Here is a 20,353-nt window from a genome sequence, read left to right on the forward strand (position 1 = left end):
GCTGTCAATCGATGCAGAAAAAGCATTTGACAAAATTCAGCATCCTTTCTTAATAAAAACCCTCGAGAAAGTTGGGATAGAAGGAACATACTTAAACATCATAGAAGCCATTTATGAAAAGCCCACAGCTAATATCATCCTCAGTGGGGAAGAACTGAGAGCTTTCCCCCTGAGATCAGGAACATGACAGGGATGTCCACTCTCACCGCTGTTGTTTAACACAGTGTTGGAAGTGTTAGCATCAGCAATCAGACAACAAAAGGAAATCAAAGGCATCAAAATCGTCAAAGATGAAGTCAAGCTTTCACTTTTTGCAGATGACATGATATTATACATGGAAAATCCGATAGACTCCACCAAAAGTCTGCTAGAACTGATACATGAATTCAGCAAAGTCGCAGGATACAAAATCAATGTACAGAAATCAGTTGCATTCTTATACACTAATAATGAAGCAACAGAAAGACAAATAAAGAAACTGATCCCATTCACAGTTGCACCAAGAAGCATAAAATACCTAGGAATAAATCTAACCAAAGATGTAAAAGATCTGTATGCTGAAAACTATAGAAAGCTTATGAAGGAAATTGAAGAAGATATAAAGAAATGGAAAAACATTCCGTGCTCATGGGTTGGAAGAATAAGTATTGTCAAAATGTCAATACTACCCAAAGCTATCTACACATTCAATGCAATCCCAATCAAAATTGCACCAGCATTCTTCTCGAAACTAGAACAAGCAATCCTAAAATTCATATGGAACCACAAAAGGCCCCGAATGGCCAAAGTAATTTTGAAGAAGACCAAAGCAGGAGACATCACAATCCCAGACTTTAGCCTCTAGTACAAAGCTGTAATCATCAAGACAGCATGGTATTGGCACAAAAACAGACACATAGACCAGTGGAATAGAATAGAAACCCCAGAACTAGACCCACGAAAGTATGGCCAACTCATCTTTGACAAAGCAGGAAGGAATATCCAATGGAAAAAAGACAGGCTCTTTAACAAATGGTGCTGGGAGAACTGGACAGCAACATGCAGAAGGTTGAAACTAGACCACTTTCTTACACCATTCACAAAAACAAACGCAAAATGGATATAGGACCTGAATGTGAGACAGGAAACCATCAAAACCCTAGAGGAGAAAGCAGGAAAAGACCTCTCTGACCTCAGCCGCAGCAATTTCTTACTTGACACATCCCCAAAGGCAAGGGAATTAAAAGCAAAAATGAACTATTGGGACCTCATGAAGATAAAAAGCTTCTGCACAGCACAGGAAACAATCAACAAAACTAAAAGGCAACCAATGGAATGGGAAAAGATACTTGCAAATGACATATCGGACAAAGGGCTAGTATCCAAAATCTATAAAGAGCTCATCAAACTCCACACCCAAAAAACAAATAATCCAGTGAAGAAATGGGCAGAAAACATGAATAGACACTTCTCTAAAGAAGACATCCAGATGGCCAACAGGCACATGAAAAGATGCTCAACGTCGCTCCTCCTCAGGGAAATACAAATGAAAACCACACTCAGATATCACCTCACGCCAGTCAGAGTGGCCAAAATGAACAAATCAGGAGACTCTAGATGCTGGAGAGGATGTGGAGAAACGGGAACCCTCTTGCACTGTTGGTGGGAATGCAAACTGGTGCAGCCACTCTGGGAAACAGTGTGGAGGTTCCTCAAAAAATTAAAAATAGGCCTACCCTATGACCCAGCAGTAGCACTGCTAGGAATTTACCCAAGGGATACAGGAGTACTGATGCATAGGGGCACCTGTACCCCAATGTTTATAGCAGCACTCTCAACAATAGCCAAATTATGGAAAGAGCCTAAATGTCCATCAACTGATGATGGATAAAAAAAATTGTAGTTTATATACAGAATGGAGTACTACGTGGCAATGAGAAAGAATGACATATGGCCCTTTGTAGCAACGTGGATGGAACTGGAGAGTGTGATGCTAAGTGAAATAAGCCATACAGAGAAAGACAGATACCATATGGTTTCACTCTTATGTGGATCCTGAGAAACTTAACAGGAACCCATGGGGGGAGGGGAAGGAAAAAAAAAAAGGAGAGGTTAGAGTGGGAGACAGCCAAAGCATAAGAGACTGTTAAAAACTGAGAATAAACTGAGGACTGATGGGGGGTGGGAGGGAGGGGAGGGTGGGTGATGGGTACTGAAGAGGGCATCTTTTGGGATGAGCACTGGGTGTTGTATGGAAACCAATTTGACAATAAATTTCATATATTAAAAATAAATAAATAAAATTAAAAAAGAAAGTTGTTCAAGCTAAAAAAATAAAAAAATAATAAAATTTAAAAGTATATATATATTACTTCATGCTAACAAAGGAAAATGACCTGTCAAGCATGACAAGACATGGAAGAATCCTAAATGCATAATACTAAGTGGAAGAAGCCAATCTGAAAAGGCTATGTGCTGTATGATTTCAACTACATGACATTCTGAAGAAGGCAAAACTATGAAGACAGTAGAAAAATCAGTGGTTGCCAGGGGCTCAGGGAGAGGGTAAGAAGGATTAATAGGTAGAACACAAAGGATTTTTGGAGCAGTGAAACTATTCTATATAAAACTGTAACACTGGATGTATGTCAGCACACATTTGTCAAAACCCACAGAATATATAACAAAAAAGTGAACCCTAGGGGTGCCTGGATGGCTCAGTCGGTTAGGCTTGGTTTTGGCTCAGGTCATGATCTCACGGTTTGTGAGTTTGAGCCCCACAGAGCCTGCTTGGGATTCTCTCTCTCCTTCTCTAGAGGCAGGCCCTCTCTAGGGGCAGAGTCCCTCTCCTGCTTGATTGTTCTATGTCTCTCAAAATAAATAAAAAACTGAAAAAACAATAATAAAATAAAATGGTTTTTTTTGAAGAGTGAACCCTAATGTAAACTATGGACTTCAGTTAATAATAATGTATCAATACTGGCTCATTGATGATAACAAATGTACTGCATTAATATAAGACGTTAATAATAAGAGGTATATAGGAACTCTTTTTTTTTTTTTAAGATTTTATTTGTAAGCAATCTCTATACCCAACATGGGGCTCAAACCCACAACCCCAAGATCAAGAGTTGCATGCCCCACCTACTGAGCCAGCCAGGTACCCTAGGAACTCTACTTTCTGCTTAGTTTTTCTATGAACTTAAAACTGAAGTCTACTGAAAAAAAAAAAAAAAGCAATGCCCAAACAATACTCACATAGGATCCAAGTTATGTATACCTTTCTGTCACAAATGGGAATAGTGCTGGTGTGGCTTGCACAATATTAGTGATCTCCATTCTACAGCTGAGTTCCAATAAACAGCACCCAGGTTACCACTTCAGCAAGCAGAGGGGCTACTCTGGCTCCTTTTGTTTGCCTTTCTAGAATAGAGGCTGAGTGACCATGATGAAATTGGTAACTCTTAAATCTTGGACCTTCTGACCAAAATCTTAAAAGACCCTAAAACCTGGCAAATTCTCTCCTTTCTTTTGCTTTGAAAAACAAAGTGGTCTCTCTCCCCTGAATAATAATGAAGTAGGATACATATTAAAAAATACGTAATGGTGTGTTGGGCTGGCTCAGTCAGAAAAGCATGTAACTCTGATCTTGAGGTTGTGAGTTCGAGCCCCATGTTGGGTATAGAGATAACAAAAAAATTTTTTTTAAGTGAGAATGATTTCTAACCAAAGGGAGCTTAAGCAGAGGATTTTTACATATTATTCATTCTTACTCAGGGGCAGATATGCACACATCTCACAGGTAGAATGCATACTTTAAGCATGTCTTTCACACCTGCTCCTAGAAGAAGGAAAAATTATTTCATGCCAGGCCCTATGTGGGGCTTTCCCCAAGGCTCATTCATTACACTTATCTTTTACCCATTTTTCCACTTATATTCTGGTATTTTTCTTATTATTTTATAATATTTTGTTGTATAGTGAAGATAATTACCAACAAGAGAAGCTTCACTTAAAACTAAACAGAGGAGCTGAGCAGAAAGGGATGGAGAGTGAGTACTAATGAGTACAGTCTTTCTTTTTTGGAATGATGAGAATGTTCTGGAATTAGATAGTGGTGATGGTTGCACAACTGTGAATATACCAAAAACCACCACCAAATTGTACATGTTGAAAAGATAAATGTTTGGTATTGACAAAGACTCTCTCCTTGACCAAACTAAGCAGGTTCCTCTGAGCCTTCTCTACCAGAGCTTGTCCTTAGCCACTGTCCTTAACTTCAGCCTGCATAGCCTAATTGAGCAAGACTTCTAAATCAGTTTAGAGAGAATCCCCACCCTGATCTGATCTCCCTGGATTCTGATCAAATTCCTCATCCCCCACCCTTGATATCTAAACCTTTAGCCTGCTTTCAGTAAGAATCCTGTTAAATTAGTTTAGCAAGAATCCTCTACCCTTTATGTCTCTTAGTAATTTTTTATCCACTGACCCCCTCTTCAGAGTTGAGCCTAATCTCTCTCCCTATTACAATAATCCTGAATAAAGTCTTCATTACCATTTTGACATGTGTCTGAATAATTTCTTTAACAGCATATAAATTTTATCTCAATAAAGCTCTTATTCAAGGAACTAAATAGAAAATCTTGTCTGTCTTATATCCATCACTAAATGTGATGATAAAAGTGCCAATCACACAGTAGTTAAAATACTAAACAATATGTAACTGATTTGCCCAAATCTATATATAATTTTCCAATTTAAGTAAATCCAAAATGATGCCTATCTAATTGGAAGAAAAATTAAAAGAAGAAATTATTATATATAATCACATATGTAAAATCAATCACTGGTAAACTGTCTACATTGAGATAATTTACTCCTTCCCAAATAGTGGTACATATTTCTTTTTTATTTTTCTTACTGGTTTTTTGTTTTGTTTTGTTTTTTGTGTTTGTTTCTTACTGCTTTTTTTTAAATTAAAAAAAATTTTTTTTAATCTTTGAGAGAGAGACAGAGAGAGACAGAGTGGGAGCAGGGGAAAAACAGAGAGGGAGACACAGAATCCAAAGCAGGTTCCAGGCTCTGAGCTGTCAGCACAGAGCCTGATGCGGGGCTCCAACTCAGAACCACGAGATCATGACCCAAGCAGAAGTCGGACACTTAACCAAGTGAGCCATCCAGGCGCCCCTTTATTTTTCTTACTTGATTAGCTTTTTAAAAAATTATTAATAAGTGCAACACTGTAATATTTCAAAACTGAATAGGCGCTTACAGGAAAAGATGGATAATCTGCTATCTCCCTTCTCCCTCCGATTCACTCTTATGAAGTAATCAATGTTAAGTCTTTTGATATATATCCTTCCGCATCTTTCCTTGTGCTCTTACATATATGGATGAGTTTTTTTAATGAGTCATGTGACACACATAATACTATAATTTTTTCACTTATCTATATATGAAGAACATTCCTCTAGATCAATCATAGAGCTCTAATTTATTCTTTTTAATAGCTGCATGTTTCTTATTTCCTAACATTAACAATCATTCAAGAACTCCTTTACTAAAGAACACTTACGCTATTTGTAGATTTTTACCATTATGCTACAACAAATAATTTGAATGTATATACATATACTGACTGAACCAGGAGCCTCCAGTTCTCATTTTCTTTCTTTTTTTTTTTTAAGTTTATTTTGAGAGAGAGAGAGAATAGGCAGGGACGGGGAGTGAGACAGGGGCAGAGGATCTAAAGCAGGCTTTGTGCTGACAGAAGAGAGCCCAATTGCCGGGCTCGAACTCACAAACCAAAGTCAAACACCTAACAGACTGAGCCACCCAGGTACCCCTCCAGTTATCATTTTCTACGCATTTTTTTTCCAGTTTTATTATAGAGATGTGATAATACTATATTATTTCCAGTCTTTCGTTTTCTATTTAAAATTGTGACATAGAGGTACCTGGGTGGCTCAGTCGGTTAAGTGTCCAACTCTTCATTTCAGCTCAGGTCATAATCTCATGGTCGTGAGATTGAGCTCCGTGCTGGGCTCCACGCTGGTGTGGAGCCTGTTTGGGATTCTCTCTCCCTCTCCCTCTGCTCCTCCCCCACTTGCATTCTCTCTTTCTTTCTCAAAAAAAAAAAATTGTGATATAAACATTTCCCCCATGTTATAACTCTGTAAACAATACTTTAAATAGATTTATAATATCATCCATTAAACTATAGACTATATCTTTGATTCTGTAATTCTATATCTTTGAAGTTTAGTGACTAAACTTCATGGAATAATAATAGATCAGACAAAGAAACACACTAACACATCATTTGCTAAAACAAAAATTTGGAAACAACCTAAATGTTAAATTCAAGGAATGGTTAAATAAATTATGGAATAGTACATAAATAATAGTGAATATTATAAAATTGAAATTAGGTATATGTATTTTTCATAAATAAATCATTTTTACAAATTATACCAATTAATTCTCCCACCAGCAATGTACTTACAATGTTAAGTCCATAATAGTAGCTGTTATTATTATTAGGCACTTACTATGTTCCAGGAACTATCCTAAGTCTGTACGTGTTAATTAATCTAACTGTCAAAATATCCCTAGTACAGGGACGTCTGGATGGCTCAGTAGGTTAAGTGTCCCACTCTTGATTTCAGCTCAGATCATGAGATGAAGCCCTGTGGAGCCTGCTTGGGATTCTCTCTCCCTCTCTCTCCCTCTCCCCTGCTTGCATGTATATTCTCTCTCTCTCTCTCTCTCTCTCTCTCTCTCAAAAAAAATCCCTAGTACAGAATTTATTACCAATACTAAGGTACAAAGGAAGAGAAAATAACTCAAGGAAAACAATTCCACCTATACAAACAAGATAAACACTCTCATTCTGAGTACTCAGCCTTCATATAAGAATTTTATCTTGGTCCCCAAATCATCTGTTTGTGTTCAATTTCTTAAGGTATGAAACTCTTTGGAATTAGTTCAAAGGCCCTGAAAAAGAAAACTTCCCTTGGCATGCTTTTCATGATTACCTGCTATTGTTCAGGAATTTGCAGTGAATTCAGTCTTAAGAAAAATTACTGTAAAGACATCCAAATCAGTAAGGAAGAAGTAAAACTTTCACTCTTTGCAGATGACATAATACTATACAGAAAAACCAAAAGACTACACCAAAAAACTGCTAAAACTGATAAAGGAATTTAGTAAAGTGGCAGGATACAAACTCAATGTACAGAAATCTGTTGCATTTCTATATGCCAGTAATGAAACAACAGGAACAGAAATTAATAAAACAATCCCATTTACAATTGAACCTAAAATATGAGATGCCTAGGAATAAACCTAACCAAAGAGGTGAAAGATCTGTACTCTGAAAACTATAAAACACTGATGAAAGAAATTGAAGACAACACCAAGAAATGAAGACATTCCATACTCATGGATTGGAAGAACAAATATTGTGAAAATGTCTATATTACCCAAAGCAATCTACATATTTAATGCAATCCTTGTCAGAATTCCAACAGCATTTTTCACAGAACCAGAACAAGCAATCCTAACATTTTTATGGAATCAAAAGACTCCAAATAGCCAAAGCAATCTTGAAAAAGAAAAGAAAAGCTGCAGGCATCACAATTCTGGACTTGAAGTTATATTACAAAGCTGTAGTAATCAAAACAGCATGGTAATGGAACAAAACTAGATACAGAATAAAAACAGAAATAAACCCACAATTATATGGTCAGTCAATCTTTGACAAAGTGGAAAAGAATACCCAATGGAAAAAAGACAGTCTCTTCAACAAATGGCCTTGGGAAAACTGGACAAAAACATGCAAGAGAAAGAAACTGGCTCACTTTTTTACACTATGTACAAAAACAAATTCAAAATGGATTAAACACCAAAACGTGAGACTGGAAACGAGAAAAATCCTAGAAGAGAGCACAGAAAGCACAGGCAGTAACTTCTCTGACATTGGCTATAGCAACTTTTTTTTTTTTTAATTTTTTTTTTTCAACATTTATTTATTTTTGGGACAGAGAGAGACAGAGCACGAATGGGGGAGGGGCAGAGAGAGAGGGAGACACAGAACCGGAAACAGGCTCCAGGCTCTGAGCCATCAGCCCAGAGCCCGACGCGGGGCTCGAACTCACGGACCGCGAGATCGTGACCTGGCTGAAGTCGGACGCTCAACCGACTGCGCCACCCAGGTGCCCCTATAGCAACTTTTTATAGATAGGTCCAAGGCAAAGGAAACAAAAGCAAATCAATCAGTCAACAAAACCAAGAGGCAACCTACAGAATGGGAAAAGATATTTCCAAATGACATATCCAATAAAGGGTTGGTACCCAAAACATACAAAAAGTTTATAAAACTCATCACCCAAAAAACAAATAATCCAGTGAAAAAACGGGCAGAAGACACGAACAAACATTTTCCAAAGAAGACTTCCAGATGGCCAATAGACACATGAAAAGATGTTCATTAACATTTAACATCAGGGAAATGCAAATCAAAAATACAATGAGATATCACTTCATACCTGTAAGAATGGCTGAAATCAACAACACAAGAAACAACAGGTGTTGGCCAAGGATGTGGAGAAAATTAACCTCTTGCACTGTTGGTGGGAATGTGAACTGATGCAGCCACTGTGGAAAACCCTATGGAGGTTTCTCAAAAAGTTAAAAATAGAACTATATTATGATCCAGTAATAGCACTACTGGATATTTACCCAAAGAACACAAAAACTCTAATTCAGAAGGGATACATGCGCCCCTATGTTTATAGCAGCATTATTTACAATAGCCAAGATATGAAAGTAGCCCATGTGTCCATTGATATATAAATGAATAAATATGTGGCATATATACAAGGGAATATTATTCGGCCATAAAAATAATAAAATCTTGCCATTGGAGCTAGAGAGTATAATGCTAAACAAAATAAGTCAGAGAAAGACAAATATTATATGATTTCACTCATGGCATTTAAGAAACAAAACAAACAAGCAAAGGAAAAAAAAAAGAGGGAGAAAGAGACAAACCAAGAGGCAGATTCTTAACTATAGAGAACAAACTTATGGTTACCAGAGGGGAGGTGGGGGGGATGGGTGAAACTAACTTGAATTAAAATAAAAAAAGATTGTGTAATAGGAAGAATATTCTTGACATATTGTAGATACACATAACCAAAACCCAGAAATCTCAATTATTGTCCCAAGATTAGAACCTTAATTTCTGAGTTCTATTTATCTTCCCTGGAAGGCACAGACTTGATTTGCTTTAAAAATCAAGGACTTCTGGTAAAAATTTTATAGCACTTTAAAATACAGTACAGCAAATAAACTTAATATTACTTGGACCTGGCAATGATATCATAGAAATGCTTTCTGTTTTCCCTCTCTTTGCCCAAAGCTTCCAAGAGACTGGTGAAAGTGCCTGACTCCTGCAGCTCCTGCATGGTCTTTGTAATTATGTCACTGAAAAACTGCCTGTAAGGAGAAACAAGAAAGATGAGTTAATAAATTTCCTTACATTTACAAAGGGCTACAGAAGTCACACAAGTTAAGACCTGGAATGAAAATCAGAACTAAGTTGGAATTACTCCTGGAATGCAAGAATAATTTAACATTAGGAAGTCTATTAATAGAGGGGCGACTGGGTGGCTTAGTCAGTCAAGCATCCAACTTCGGCTAAGGTCATGATCTCATAGTTCGTGGGTTCAAACCCCACGTTGAGCTCTGTGTCGGGCTCCAGGCTAACAATGTGGAGCCTGCTTAGGACTCTCTCTCTCTCCCTCTCCCTCTGCCCCTCACCCACCCACGCTTTCTCTCAAAAATAAATTAAAAAAAAAAAGAAAGTCTATTAATAGAATTCATCACATTAACAAAGGCAAAAGGAGGAAAAACCATAAGACCATCACAACAGATGTCAGAAAAGGCATTTGGCAAAACTCAATACTCATTGGTTTAAAAATAAACAACAAAAACTTCGCAAACTAGAAATAAAATAGATCTTCCTTAACCTGACAAAGTTTACATACCAAGTACTAACAAACATTGAATGTACAGTATAATATTATGTACACAATATTTAAAAACATGTAAAACTAGGGGCGCCTGGGTGGTTCAGTCTGTTAAGCATTCAACTTCAGCTCGGGTCATGATCTCTGTTCACAAGTTCATGTGGGGCCTGAGCTGACAACATGGAGCCCGCTTAGGATCCTCTGTCCTCCTCTCCCTGCTCCTACCCACCCCCCCCCAAAAAAATTTTTAAAAAACATGTAAAACTGTATGTACTGTTTAAATAAAACACATACATACCTAATAAAAGTATCACAACATGTAAGAGAATAATAAATACCATATTCAGAATAGAGTTCATCTTTGGGGGAAGAGTGAGGGGGACTAGCATCTGAGGCTTCAATTGTATCTGTAGTATTTCATTTAAAAACAAAACAAAACAGGGGCGCCTGGGTGGCGCAGTCGGTTAAGCGACCGACTTCAGCCAGGTCACGATCTCGCGGTCCGTGAGTTCGAGCCCTGCGTCAGGCTCTGGGCTGATGGCTCAGAGCCTGGAGCCTGTTTCCGATTCTGTGTCTCCCTCTCTCTCTGCCCCTCCCCCGTTCATGCTCTGTCTCTCTCTGTCCCAAAAATAAATAAACGTTGAAAAAAAAATTAAAAAAAAAAAATAAAAAAAACAAAACAAAACAGGGGTGCCTGGGTGGCTTGGTCCGTTGAACGCTCATCTTCAGCTAAGGTCAAGATCCTGCAGTACTAAAAAAATAAAAAAAACAAAACAAAACAGGGGTGCCTGGGTGGCTTGGTCCGTTGAACGCTCATCTTCAGCTAAGGTCAAGATCCTGCAGTACGTGAGTTCAACCCTCACATTGGGCTTGCTGTCTGCCCAGAGCCTGCTTTCAATCTTCTGTCCCCCTCTCTCTCTACCCCTCTTGTGCATGCTTGCTCTCTCTCTCTCTCTCTCTCACACTCCCTCTCAAAAATAAACCTGTAAAATAAAATAAAATGAATTCATTAAAAAAAAAACCTCTAAAGCAATTATGGTAAAATGTTAAGATTTGGTGCTTACACACATTTAAGTATTCATTATTTCATTATTTATATTTTTCTGCATTTTGGGGTGCTCGGGTGGCTCAGTGGGTTGAACATCCAACTTTGGCTAAGGTCATGATCTCACAGTTTGTGAATTCCAGCTCTAAGTCCAGCTCACTGCTGTCAGCCTGTCAGCACAGAGCTCACTTTGGATCCTTTGTCCCCGACTCTCTGCCCCTTCCCTGCTTGCTCTTTCCCTCTCTCTCTCCCCTGAAAAATTATATTTTTCTGCATTTAAAAAATATTTGAGGGGCACCTACGTGGCTCAGTGGGTTGAGTGTCTGACTCTGGCTCAGGTCATGATCTCATGGTTTATGAGTTCCAGCCCTGCATTGGGCTCTGTGCTGACAGCTCAGAGCTTGGTGCCTGCTTCGGATTCTGTGTCCCCCTTTCTTTCTGCCTCTCCCCTGCTTGTGCTCTCTCTCTCAAAAATAAATAAACATTAAAAAAATTTTTTTAATAATAAAAAATATTTCATAATTTTGCAAAAGTTAAACCTTTTAAGAATTTTTAAAAAGAGGGGCGCCTGGGTGGCTCAGTCAGTTAAAAGCTCAGGTCATGATCTCACAGTTTGTGGGTTCAAGCCCTGCTTCGGGCTTTGTGCTGACATCTCAGAGCCTAGAGCCTGCTTCGGATTCTGTGTCTCCCTCTCTCTCTGCCCTTCCTCCACTCATGCTCTGTCTCTCTCGCTCTCTCTCAAAAATAAATAAAACATTAAAAAAAATTTTTTTTTTAAAGAGCTAATAAAACCCTCACATTTTAGAGATGAGTAAACCCAGGCTCAGGAAGTTTAAACGACCTGCCTAATCACATAACTAATTTGAGAAAGATGTATAACCATATAATTCATACTTCCTGACTCCTAGTCCATTGGTTTCTATAATATTCTGGTGGGTAGAGAATTTTAAAAACTGCTTTTTAATGTTTTGATATAGAGTCGGCAAGAATTACACTATTTTACATAATAATCTATTAACAACAGTTCAAAGAAAAAGATTCAAAACCTATATTAAGAGAAAAGTTAAGTATACCAAAGTAAAAAAAAACAATTGAAAAGATATTAGCCATCACATGGAGACAGAAAAGGACATTAGCTAGATTGGGTGTTTATAAGCTGGATACCTTTCTGTCATGCATGCAAATCTGAGCCAGATTGATTTTAACAAGAAACATTACCCCTCTGATGCAGGGATTGGAAAATTTTTCCTATAAAGGGACAAATGGTAAATGTTTTGGCTTTGCAGGCCATAAATTCTCTGTTGCAACTCCTCAACTCTGTTGTTGTAGCATGAAAGCAGCAAGAGACAATATGTAACCAAATGAGCAATGCTGTATTCCAATAAAATTTATTTTCAAAAACAGACCACAGGCTGCATTTGGCTGGTGGCCCTGGGTAATTGTTCTAAGCATTCATTTACCAACAGTCCTTACCATCATATTACATCCTCTTTTATTTTTTATTTTATTTTTAAAATTTTTTAAATGTTTATTTTTGAGAGAGAGAGAGACAGAGCACAAGCAGGGGAGGGGCAGAGAGAGGGAAACCCAGAATCCAAAGCAGGCTCCAGGCTCTGAGCTGTCAGCACAGAGCCCAACACGAGGCTCGAACTCACGAACCATGAGATCATGACCTGAGCCAAAGTCGGACGCTCAACAGACTAAGCCACCCAAGCACCCCATATTACATCCTCTATTAAACTTAACAGGTTTCTTTGTCAGCAAGCCAGCTGACAACAAAAAACTGAATACTGAGACAATGGAAACTGAGACTGCCTTTCAGAAATTCTCAGGGCACCTGAGTGCCCCACTTGGCTAAGTGTCCCACTCTTGATTTCAGCTCAGGTTATGATATCACAGTTATGAGACTGAGCCCTGAGTTGGGCTCCGCTCAGAGTGGAGAGACTGCTTAAGATTCTCTCTCTCCCTCTGTCCCTCTCCCCCACTCCCGCTCTCTTTCTCTACAAATAAAAAATAACAAATAAATGAATAAATGAATAAATAACTGGAAACAAAGGCTCAACAACTTGCCCATGATCATATAGCCACCATACTTCCAATTGTACCACACTTCCTCTAGGCAGTCTTTAGCTGATCCTATTATCAGCAGTAGCTTTCCATATAATGACCAATCCATAAGAGAAGACAGCAGTCGACCACCCTTGCACCCATTTTTCATCCATAATAAATATACTACTACATTCCAAATATGCTCTCCTTCCTTACCTATCTACCTGAATTTTCTTCAGTGTCTCTGTAGACATTATGGTCTGTCTTATAGGTTTTTTGAAGACAAGATCTTGCGTTTTGTTAAATCCGTTGGCCAACTGGCTTCCTTGTCTGATTTCTGGCAACTTGGTTTCTTCTTTAGGTAAGAATGGACTGGTTATTTTTGAAGTTTTTGGGTCATCTGAAAGTTTTTCTAAGGTCTTTCCTTCAAAATTGATTTCTTTATTTTTCTTCTAAAAACAAGAAATAATGTTTTATGTAATACAGATTTTAAGAGTAAAGAAACAATGCTATACAAGGGCCTCTGCCTACATTTTTCAACCTCATCTTCTGCCACTTGTACTTGACACACAAGAAAATTACCCTTTTCTTCAGCCACATAAACCATGTCCCGCTATTTTGTTCCTTCCTGCCCCTAGACAACATTCCTTTTCTGTCTTTCCTCAGTGTACCACCAGGTAAACTTTAAGATTTTGATCAAAGGAAAAGTTATTTGTGAAACACCTTTATTAGCAGACATTTACCATATTGTAATTCTTGTATAAATTGTATACAATTGTATAATTGTCTCCATCAGATTGTAAATTCTATGAAGGAAGGGACAGTTCTTAGAGATCTTGGTTCCCTGCAAATTCTTTTTGAAACAGGGGAACCTGAGTGGCTCAGTCCGTTAAGCATCCGACTGTTGATTTTGATTCAGGTCATGATCTCACTGTTTGTGAGATTGAGCCCCACGTCGGGCTCTGTACTAACAGCAAGGAGCCAATCTGAGATTATCTCTCTCCCTCTCTTGCTGCCCCTCCACCACTCATGCACGCGCTCTCTGTCTCTAAAGTAAATAATTAAAAAATAAAATAAAATAAATTCTTTTGGGAATTAGACTGGATAATAAATGTGGCCATCTTTATAGTTTCATTGTCTAGAACAATGCCTAGGGTATAGGAGACTCAAAATGCTCATTGAACACATGAATTTTAAATATAAAGAATGAAAGGAAAGTCATATCGAAGAGCATAAATTGGTATAATTAGTAGTGTGGTATAGATTTTGAAGGTCATGTGGGGAAAGGCCAAAATAATTTATTTTTCAGACCCAAATTGAACACTAAGGGGTAGGCATCAACCATAGGAACAGCATATGTCTTTTAACTGATGATTCCTATTTAATCTGTGGCTAAAAGCTTTAGCTATTGAGAGGCCATACAACATAGTCATTATACCTAAAGACTCTGAAACCAAACTTCCTTATTTGAATCCTGGCTGTATTTCTCAGTAAACCATATTGCCTTAAGAAAACTATTTAATATCTCTATGCCTCCATTTTCCCATTGGTAAAATAGGGATAATAGTACCTCCCCTCATAGGGTTATTAAAAGGATTAAATAAATTAATATACATAAAGCATTTAGAACAGTACACAGAACTTTGTGAGTTCTACACTTGTTATGATTACTTAAATTCTTGTGCTGTCTTATGCACAGAAGAAAAATTTATCTGCACACTGATACACAAAGCCTAGGTCTTCCTTAGCTAAACTTCAACTAGCCCAGAAATGTTAAAAACTATCCATGAATGGTTAATAAACACAGGGTCAACTGTATTTTTCTTTACATCAACAATAAGCAAAGATTCAGATCTAAAGAAAACATCTATAGGCAAGTACAAAACAAAATGCTGCCTTAAATAAGAACTAAATTTAATTTTTTTCTTTTAAATTAAAATTAATTTGGCTACAACAAGAATAGAAGTGTAGCATTTCAACAACTGAACTGAAACTTACCTAGATGTAAGGAAAACCTTAAGGGTGGTTTTTATTTTAGATTTTATCTACGTAGGGAAGGGGAAAGTGTAAGGCCTAGGAGGCTCTGTTTTTCCATTTCCCTGTTTTTCCTCTACCTTTATGCTTGGGCATCTGGAAATGGAAGCAACTGTGTCAAGCAGCCTGATTTACTGATTACTACAAATAAATATGAATTTTTAAAAGAGAGAATTTAAGTAGACTAGCTAAATGTTTTAGTTCATTTACTAAAAAATATTTATATCACACACACACTATGTACAAGAGAGGGTATTAGACTCTTGAGACAAAAGGTAAGAGAAACAGTATCCCTGCAGGGAAGCTCTTCCCAAATTTTGGTCCACTTAACTCCCACTTCTGGTAGAATCTGATACATTAGTATATTTTTCATCATGCCACTCCATGATTTTACAAATGAAAATCTATTTGGAGATGTCCTTAGCTATAAAAATGGCTATAAAAGAGGGATAATGCTAATTAACCTTTCATCCCAAAGTTGTTCTAAAGGCTAAACAATAAGACAAAGGATTTAAAATATAATCCTATGCCCTTACAGGGCAATGACATTGTAAAATTAATGAGCTAGAAGTAGTATTATGAAGCAAAAAAAATATTTTAAAAGATTCATAGTTTTGTAAAGTTGTGGAACTAACTTATATTGAGAAAAGAGCTGTTAAGCTTCTATTAATCAAGATAAGAGTATAAGGCTTTATTATATACACTACTACTATAAAATTACAAGCAGGGTCTCTGTTAAGTCAGAAAATTTTGTGGGTGAAGATCCCTACATAAACCAGAATAAAATAGTGCAAAAATTTTGTTCTTTAATTTACTGAAGTAGTGACTGCTGCTGAATTGTTTAGAAATTTGGGTTTTTCATTCTCTCTTGAGTTTCTATGAAGGCAAATTACCTTTTTTTAGCCTGACAGTATCATTGACAAGTCTCATAAAACTTTATCTTGTTAACTAACTAAATATCTTTTTATTTTTGATTCTTACTGAAGGAGACAATAGATAGGAAGGAAACCTCAGACTCTTTACTATTTATTACCTAGCTTAATGTATGAATTAGACTCTTATTTTAAACGCATTGAAAGGCTTAGTTCTTGGGTTTTCAGTCTCTTTGCCTTTCATAAATTGATAAGAAAAATTAATTTGTTACAAAATTCCCTGATATACCCATTAATGTAATTTTTTCCCCAAGTTTTTACTTAAATTCTAGTCAGTTAACATATGGTAAAATTGGTTTCAGGTGTATAATTCAGTGATTCATCACTTACATATAACACAGTGCTCACCACAAAAAGTGCCCTCCTTAATACCCATTACCCATTTAGCCCATCCCCGCCCACCTCCCTCCATCAACCCTCAGTGTTCTCCATAGCTAAGCCTGTTAGTGTTGTTTTAAAACCACCCTGAAATTCATAGAATGTTAGCACTAGAAGGGACTATGTGGATCATTTAGTTAAAACTCTATTATACTTTAGGGACACCTGGCTAACTCAGTCAGCAGAGCATGCAACTCTTGATCTTGTGGCTATGAGTTCAAGTCCCACATTGGGTGTGGAGATTACTTAAAAATAAAATTGAAAAAAAATACACACACAAAAACTCCATCACATTTTACAAATGGGAATATGAAGACCAAGAAAGTGAAATGAACTGATAGTACACAACTAAACTGCAAAGAGCTCCTGACTCCAAATCCAGTATTCTTTAAAGTAATTTTTACCAAGTTTTTTGAGAGAGAGAAAGAGAGAGAGAATGAGCAGGGGAGGGGCAGAGAGGGAGGGAGAGAGAGAATCCCAAGCAGTCTCCACACCATCAGTGCAAAGCCCGATGTGGGGCTTGAACTCACGGACCATGAGACCATGATCTGAGCCAAAACCAAGAGTCAGACACTTAACCAACTGAGCGACCTAGATGCCCCTCCAAATCCAGTATTCTATTAAAATTTTGTATAACTTTCAAACTTCAATAAAAGTTTAATAAACCCAGACTATACGTATAATGATAATAATTATTATTATTTAAAAATTTTAAGGTGAAATTAGTATCTAGTCACAATAAATATGGACTTCTCTTCCATTAGACATGGAAAGCAATTTACTCTGTTGTTTATGTAGCAATTTTCATCTATAATAGAATCAGAATTGTATATTCTGTACAAATTATATAAAGTAATTTTGCTGAACTTAATAAATGTGTATTTATAAATTCTTTCCATTTTATACTACAACCTAAGTTATTAAAATTTATAAGAGCTTAAGAATTTATGAAAATGTTCTCACTACCAAGTTGAGTTTTTTGACAATTCAATAGCCCTTTAAGGAGGAGTCCTTATCACCACTGAAAATATAATGGGTGACATAATGATGTAGCTGGATATCCACAAAGGCAGGTTGCAACAGATTCAACAAAACAACAAAGTCATTTTAGAATAAAGAAACATTAAGAAGGTCCAACTGAATTTCTTCCCACTACTGTTCAGTTAGCTTTCAGCAGCCAAGAAATACAAGACAGGTGGGGCAATTCAGTAATTTGGCTACTCTCAGTACATACACTGTCTACTGATTTAACTGTAGGCTTTTTTGAATAATGCCAACATATTGGAAGAAAAGGATATTCTGACTGGCAATGTCTGTTGAACTATTGTTATTTCACCCCATCAATTCAGGGTATGTATCTCAGGTAATTATTATAACCCTTTTTATCTCAGATAAAGGTGCTATCTCCCGTGTTAAATTTAATGGCATAAGTACGGTACATGATAGAAAAATAAAAAGGAAAGAAAACAAAAATTAAATAGTGGTGAGTGTATATACCATGTTGACACTTTGTCTTCTTTCATACTGAACTGGCATGATATAGTTTAGAATAGACAGCTGATCTGTGGTATCCTCCAGAACTGCGGAGATCCTCAGCACATCTAGAATGGAGAGTGGTTCTATGATTTCCGGGATGATTTCTATGTTTGTTTCTTCAGCTGTTTCTTCTTCTTCTTCTACAGCACCAGGTGGCTCGCCTGTCACTGACACTGTCACCTCAGAATGCCAGACTTCTGATGGAAGATTTGAGGCTTCTAATTGGCCTCTAAAGAAAAAAAATAAAGAAAAAAAATAAGTCAGCCACCAAATGTTTAAAAATTGCACAAACTCAAAAGCATAGGCAGCATGTAGATTGGCTCCTGTGAAGTCCATATTGTCATATAATATAACCAAAATACAGAACAAAAGTAGGAGTTTACACGTGGGTCTGCTAAATAAATATCTCTCTGTGACATTCTGACCAACCAAAGGCACGCCACTTACTGTTTAACAACTCTGTGTAACCCATACTATTTGACTGTGCTTAACCAATTTGAATTTGAACCCAAATTAACTTTTTTTCCTAGCAATATCTTTAGATGCTAACCAAAAGTGTCTCATGATTAATGAAAAACGGAATGTGGCAGGAGCACCTGTCCGGCTCAGTCTGTGGAGCATGTGACTCTTGATCTTGGGGTGTGAGTTTGCGCCCCAGATTGGTACACAGCTTACTTAAAAAAATACATTAAAAAAATAACATTAAAAACAAAACCAAAACCAAAATGTAGTAACCAGTCTCCAAAGTGGGTCCATATGAGTCTTACCTTCTCGTATTCATGCCCTTTGTCCCTCATATTAATAGGACTAACTAAGCTATGTAACCAGGAGGATGTTGTGGGTTCCAAGGTTAGGTGATAAAAGACATTGCAGCTTCTCCCTTACTGTCTCATATCTTTCACTCTGTGAGAACCCAGCTGCCTTGTCATGAGGACACTTGAGCAGCCCTTTGGAGAAGTTTGTGAGGGTGAGGAACTAAGGCCTCTTACCAACAGCCAGCATCAACTCCCCAGCTGTGTGGGAGTGGATCTTGCAGCCCCAGTCAAATTTTCAGATGACTACAGCCCTGGGCAATTTCAACCTTAAAACAGACCCAAGCCAGCACCATTCAGCTAAGCTGCTCCCAAATTTCCTGACCCACAGAAACTATGTGAAATAATAAAAGTTTATATTTTAAGTTACTAAGCTCTGGGGTAATTTGTTACACAGCAATAGATAAATTTAGCATAAGGCATAATTCACACACACACACACACACACAAACTGGAATTTTGAACGTACTTTTCCATTCTTCTAAAGCTACTTTTAACTTCCATGGTACATTTACAATCTCACAAGAAATGCAGTCACCTAAAATGGGAAGAAAACATTGAGATTAGTTTAAGGGAGTGTTGAATGACATTTAAATTATTTCCATCCTTTCATTAAGAGAAAATTAAAGAATTATGAGAGCTGTGACATATCCCCTCTTTTTGCTTATCAGAGCAGTCCTAGCAATGGAAAAACCGCTGACATCATGGGATGCAGGACTACTAAGTAGTCAGTTTAATTATTGACAAATGAAATTACTGATAAATGAAATCTTTGAGTTTGTTCTTATGGTAAATTAATATACAACATGGTTTTCATATTTTATTATATTCTGATTTTAATTGGCAATATTTGTAGAATAGATTTATGTTATTCTGCTTACTGAAATGTTTAATTAGATCATTTAATTTCCGATCTGTCAGACAACAAAATTTATTGCACCTGGACTTAGAATACTTGAGATTGTATTTAGAAAAGCTGCATTAATCCTGAAAATCCTAAAAGTAGTTTACTATTACTATCAAGATGTTACCATTCCATAAGCCAAAATCCTTTCCGCTTAAATGAGCTTTACAATAAGAACATCCCATGGAGAATTTTGCTCTATGCTGAATGAATAGTGAATGGTAAGTTTCCAATATGATTTTTTACAAGGATGATACAAGTATGTCTCACACAACAGAAGTCTCATATGCAAAAATGAAAACGTAAAATAGAATCTTTATGTAAACTGAAAACAGGATACTCCAAACTAGCCAAATTTTCTGGTACAAGGGCATTCTTAGGAGAAAGTATCATGGTGTTAAGGAGATTTGGCTCTTCTTTTGTGTTGTTGTTGTTTCTTTATTTTTCCTCTTTTAGGTTTGGGCCATAGGTAAATGTGCTTCATGCAAGTAAGATAGGACTATGCTAATGCAGTAGTCAGTGTGTTCATGCTGTTCTGGCTTTTCATTCCTCAATGCTAGAAATCTAGGAGTCATTCCTGCTTCCTCGTTCATCTTGACACCAGCATTTCCCAATCCAAGCCATCACAAAGTCCTGTGGATTCTTTCTTC

The 20,353-nt window shown here is 37.1% G+C and overlaps 1 protein-coding gene across 1 annotated transcript in view; it reads right to left on the reverse strand.

Annotated features, from left to right (window-relative positions):
* IQCG (IQ motif containing G) overlaps positions 1–19,303 on the reverse strand; it is a 56,384-nt gene extending 37,081 nt beyond the window's left edge. Inside the window, exons 1-4 of the mRNA XM_047100110.1 lie at positions 19,269–19,303; positions 17,949–18,216; positions 13,324–13,559; positions 9,352–9,480 (exon numbers count right to left, since the gene is read on the reverse strand). Coding sequence (XP_046956066.1) covers positions 9,352–9,480; positions 13,324–13,559; positions 17,949–18,216; positions 19,269–19,303 — 668 coding nt within the window. The remainder of the gene's footprint in view (positions 1–9,351; positions 9,481–13,323; positions 13,560–17,948; positions 18,217–19,268) is intronic.
* Positions 19,304–20,353: the final 1,050 nt, after the last annotated feature.

Source organism: Lynx rufus, unplaced genomic scaffold, assembly GCF_022079265.1.
Source record: "Lynx rufus isolate CCGP_SWC_20201006 ecotype Redwood Valley unplaced genomic scaffold, mLynRuf1.p SCAF_5, whole genome shotgun sequence".
Lineage (NCBI taxonomy): Eukaryota > Metazoa > Chordata > Mammalia > Carnivora > Felidae > Lynx > Lynx rufus.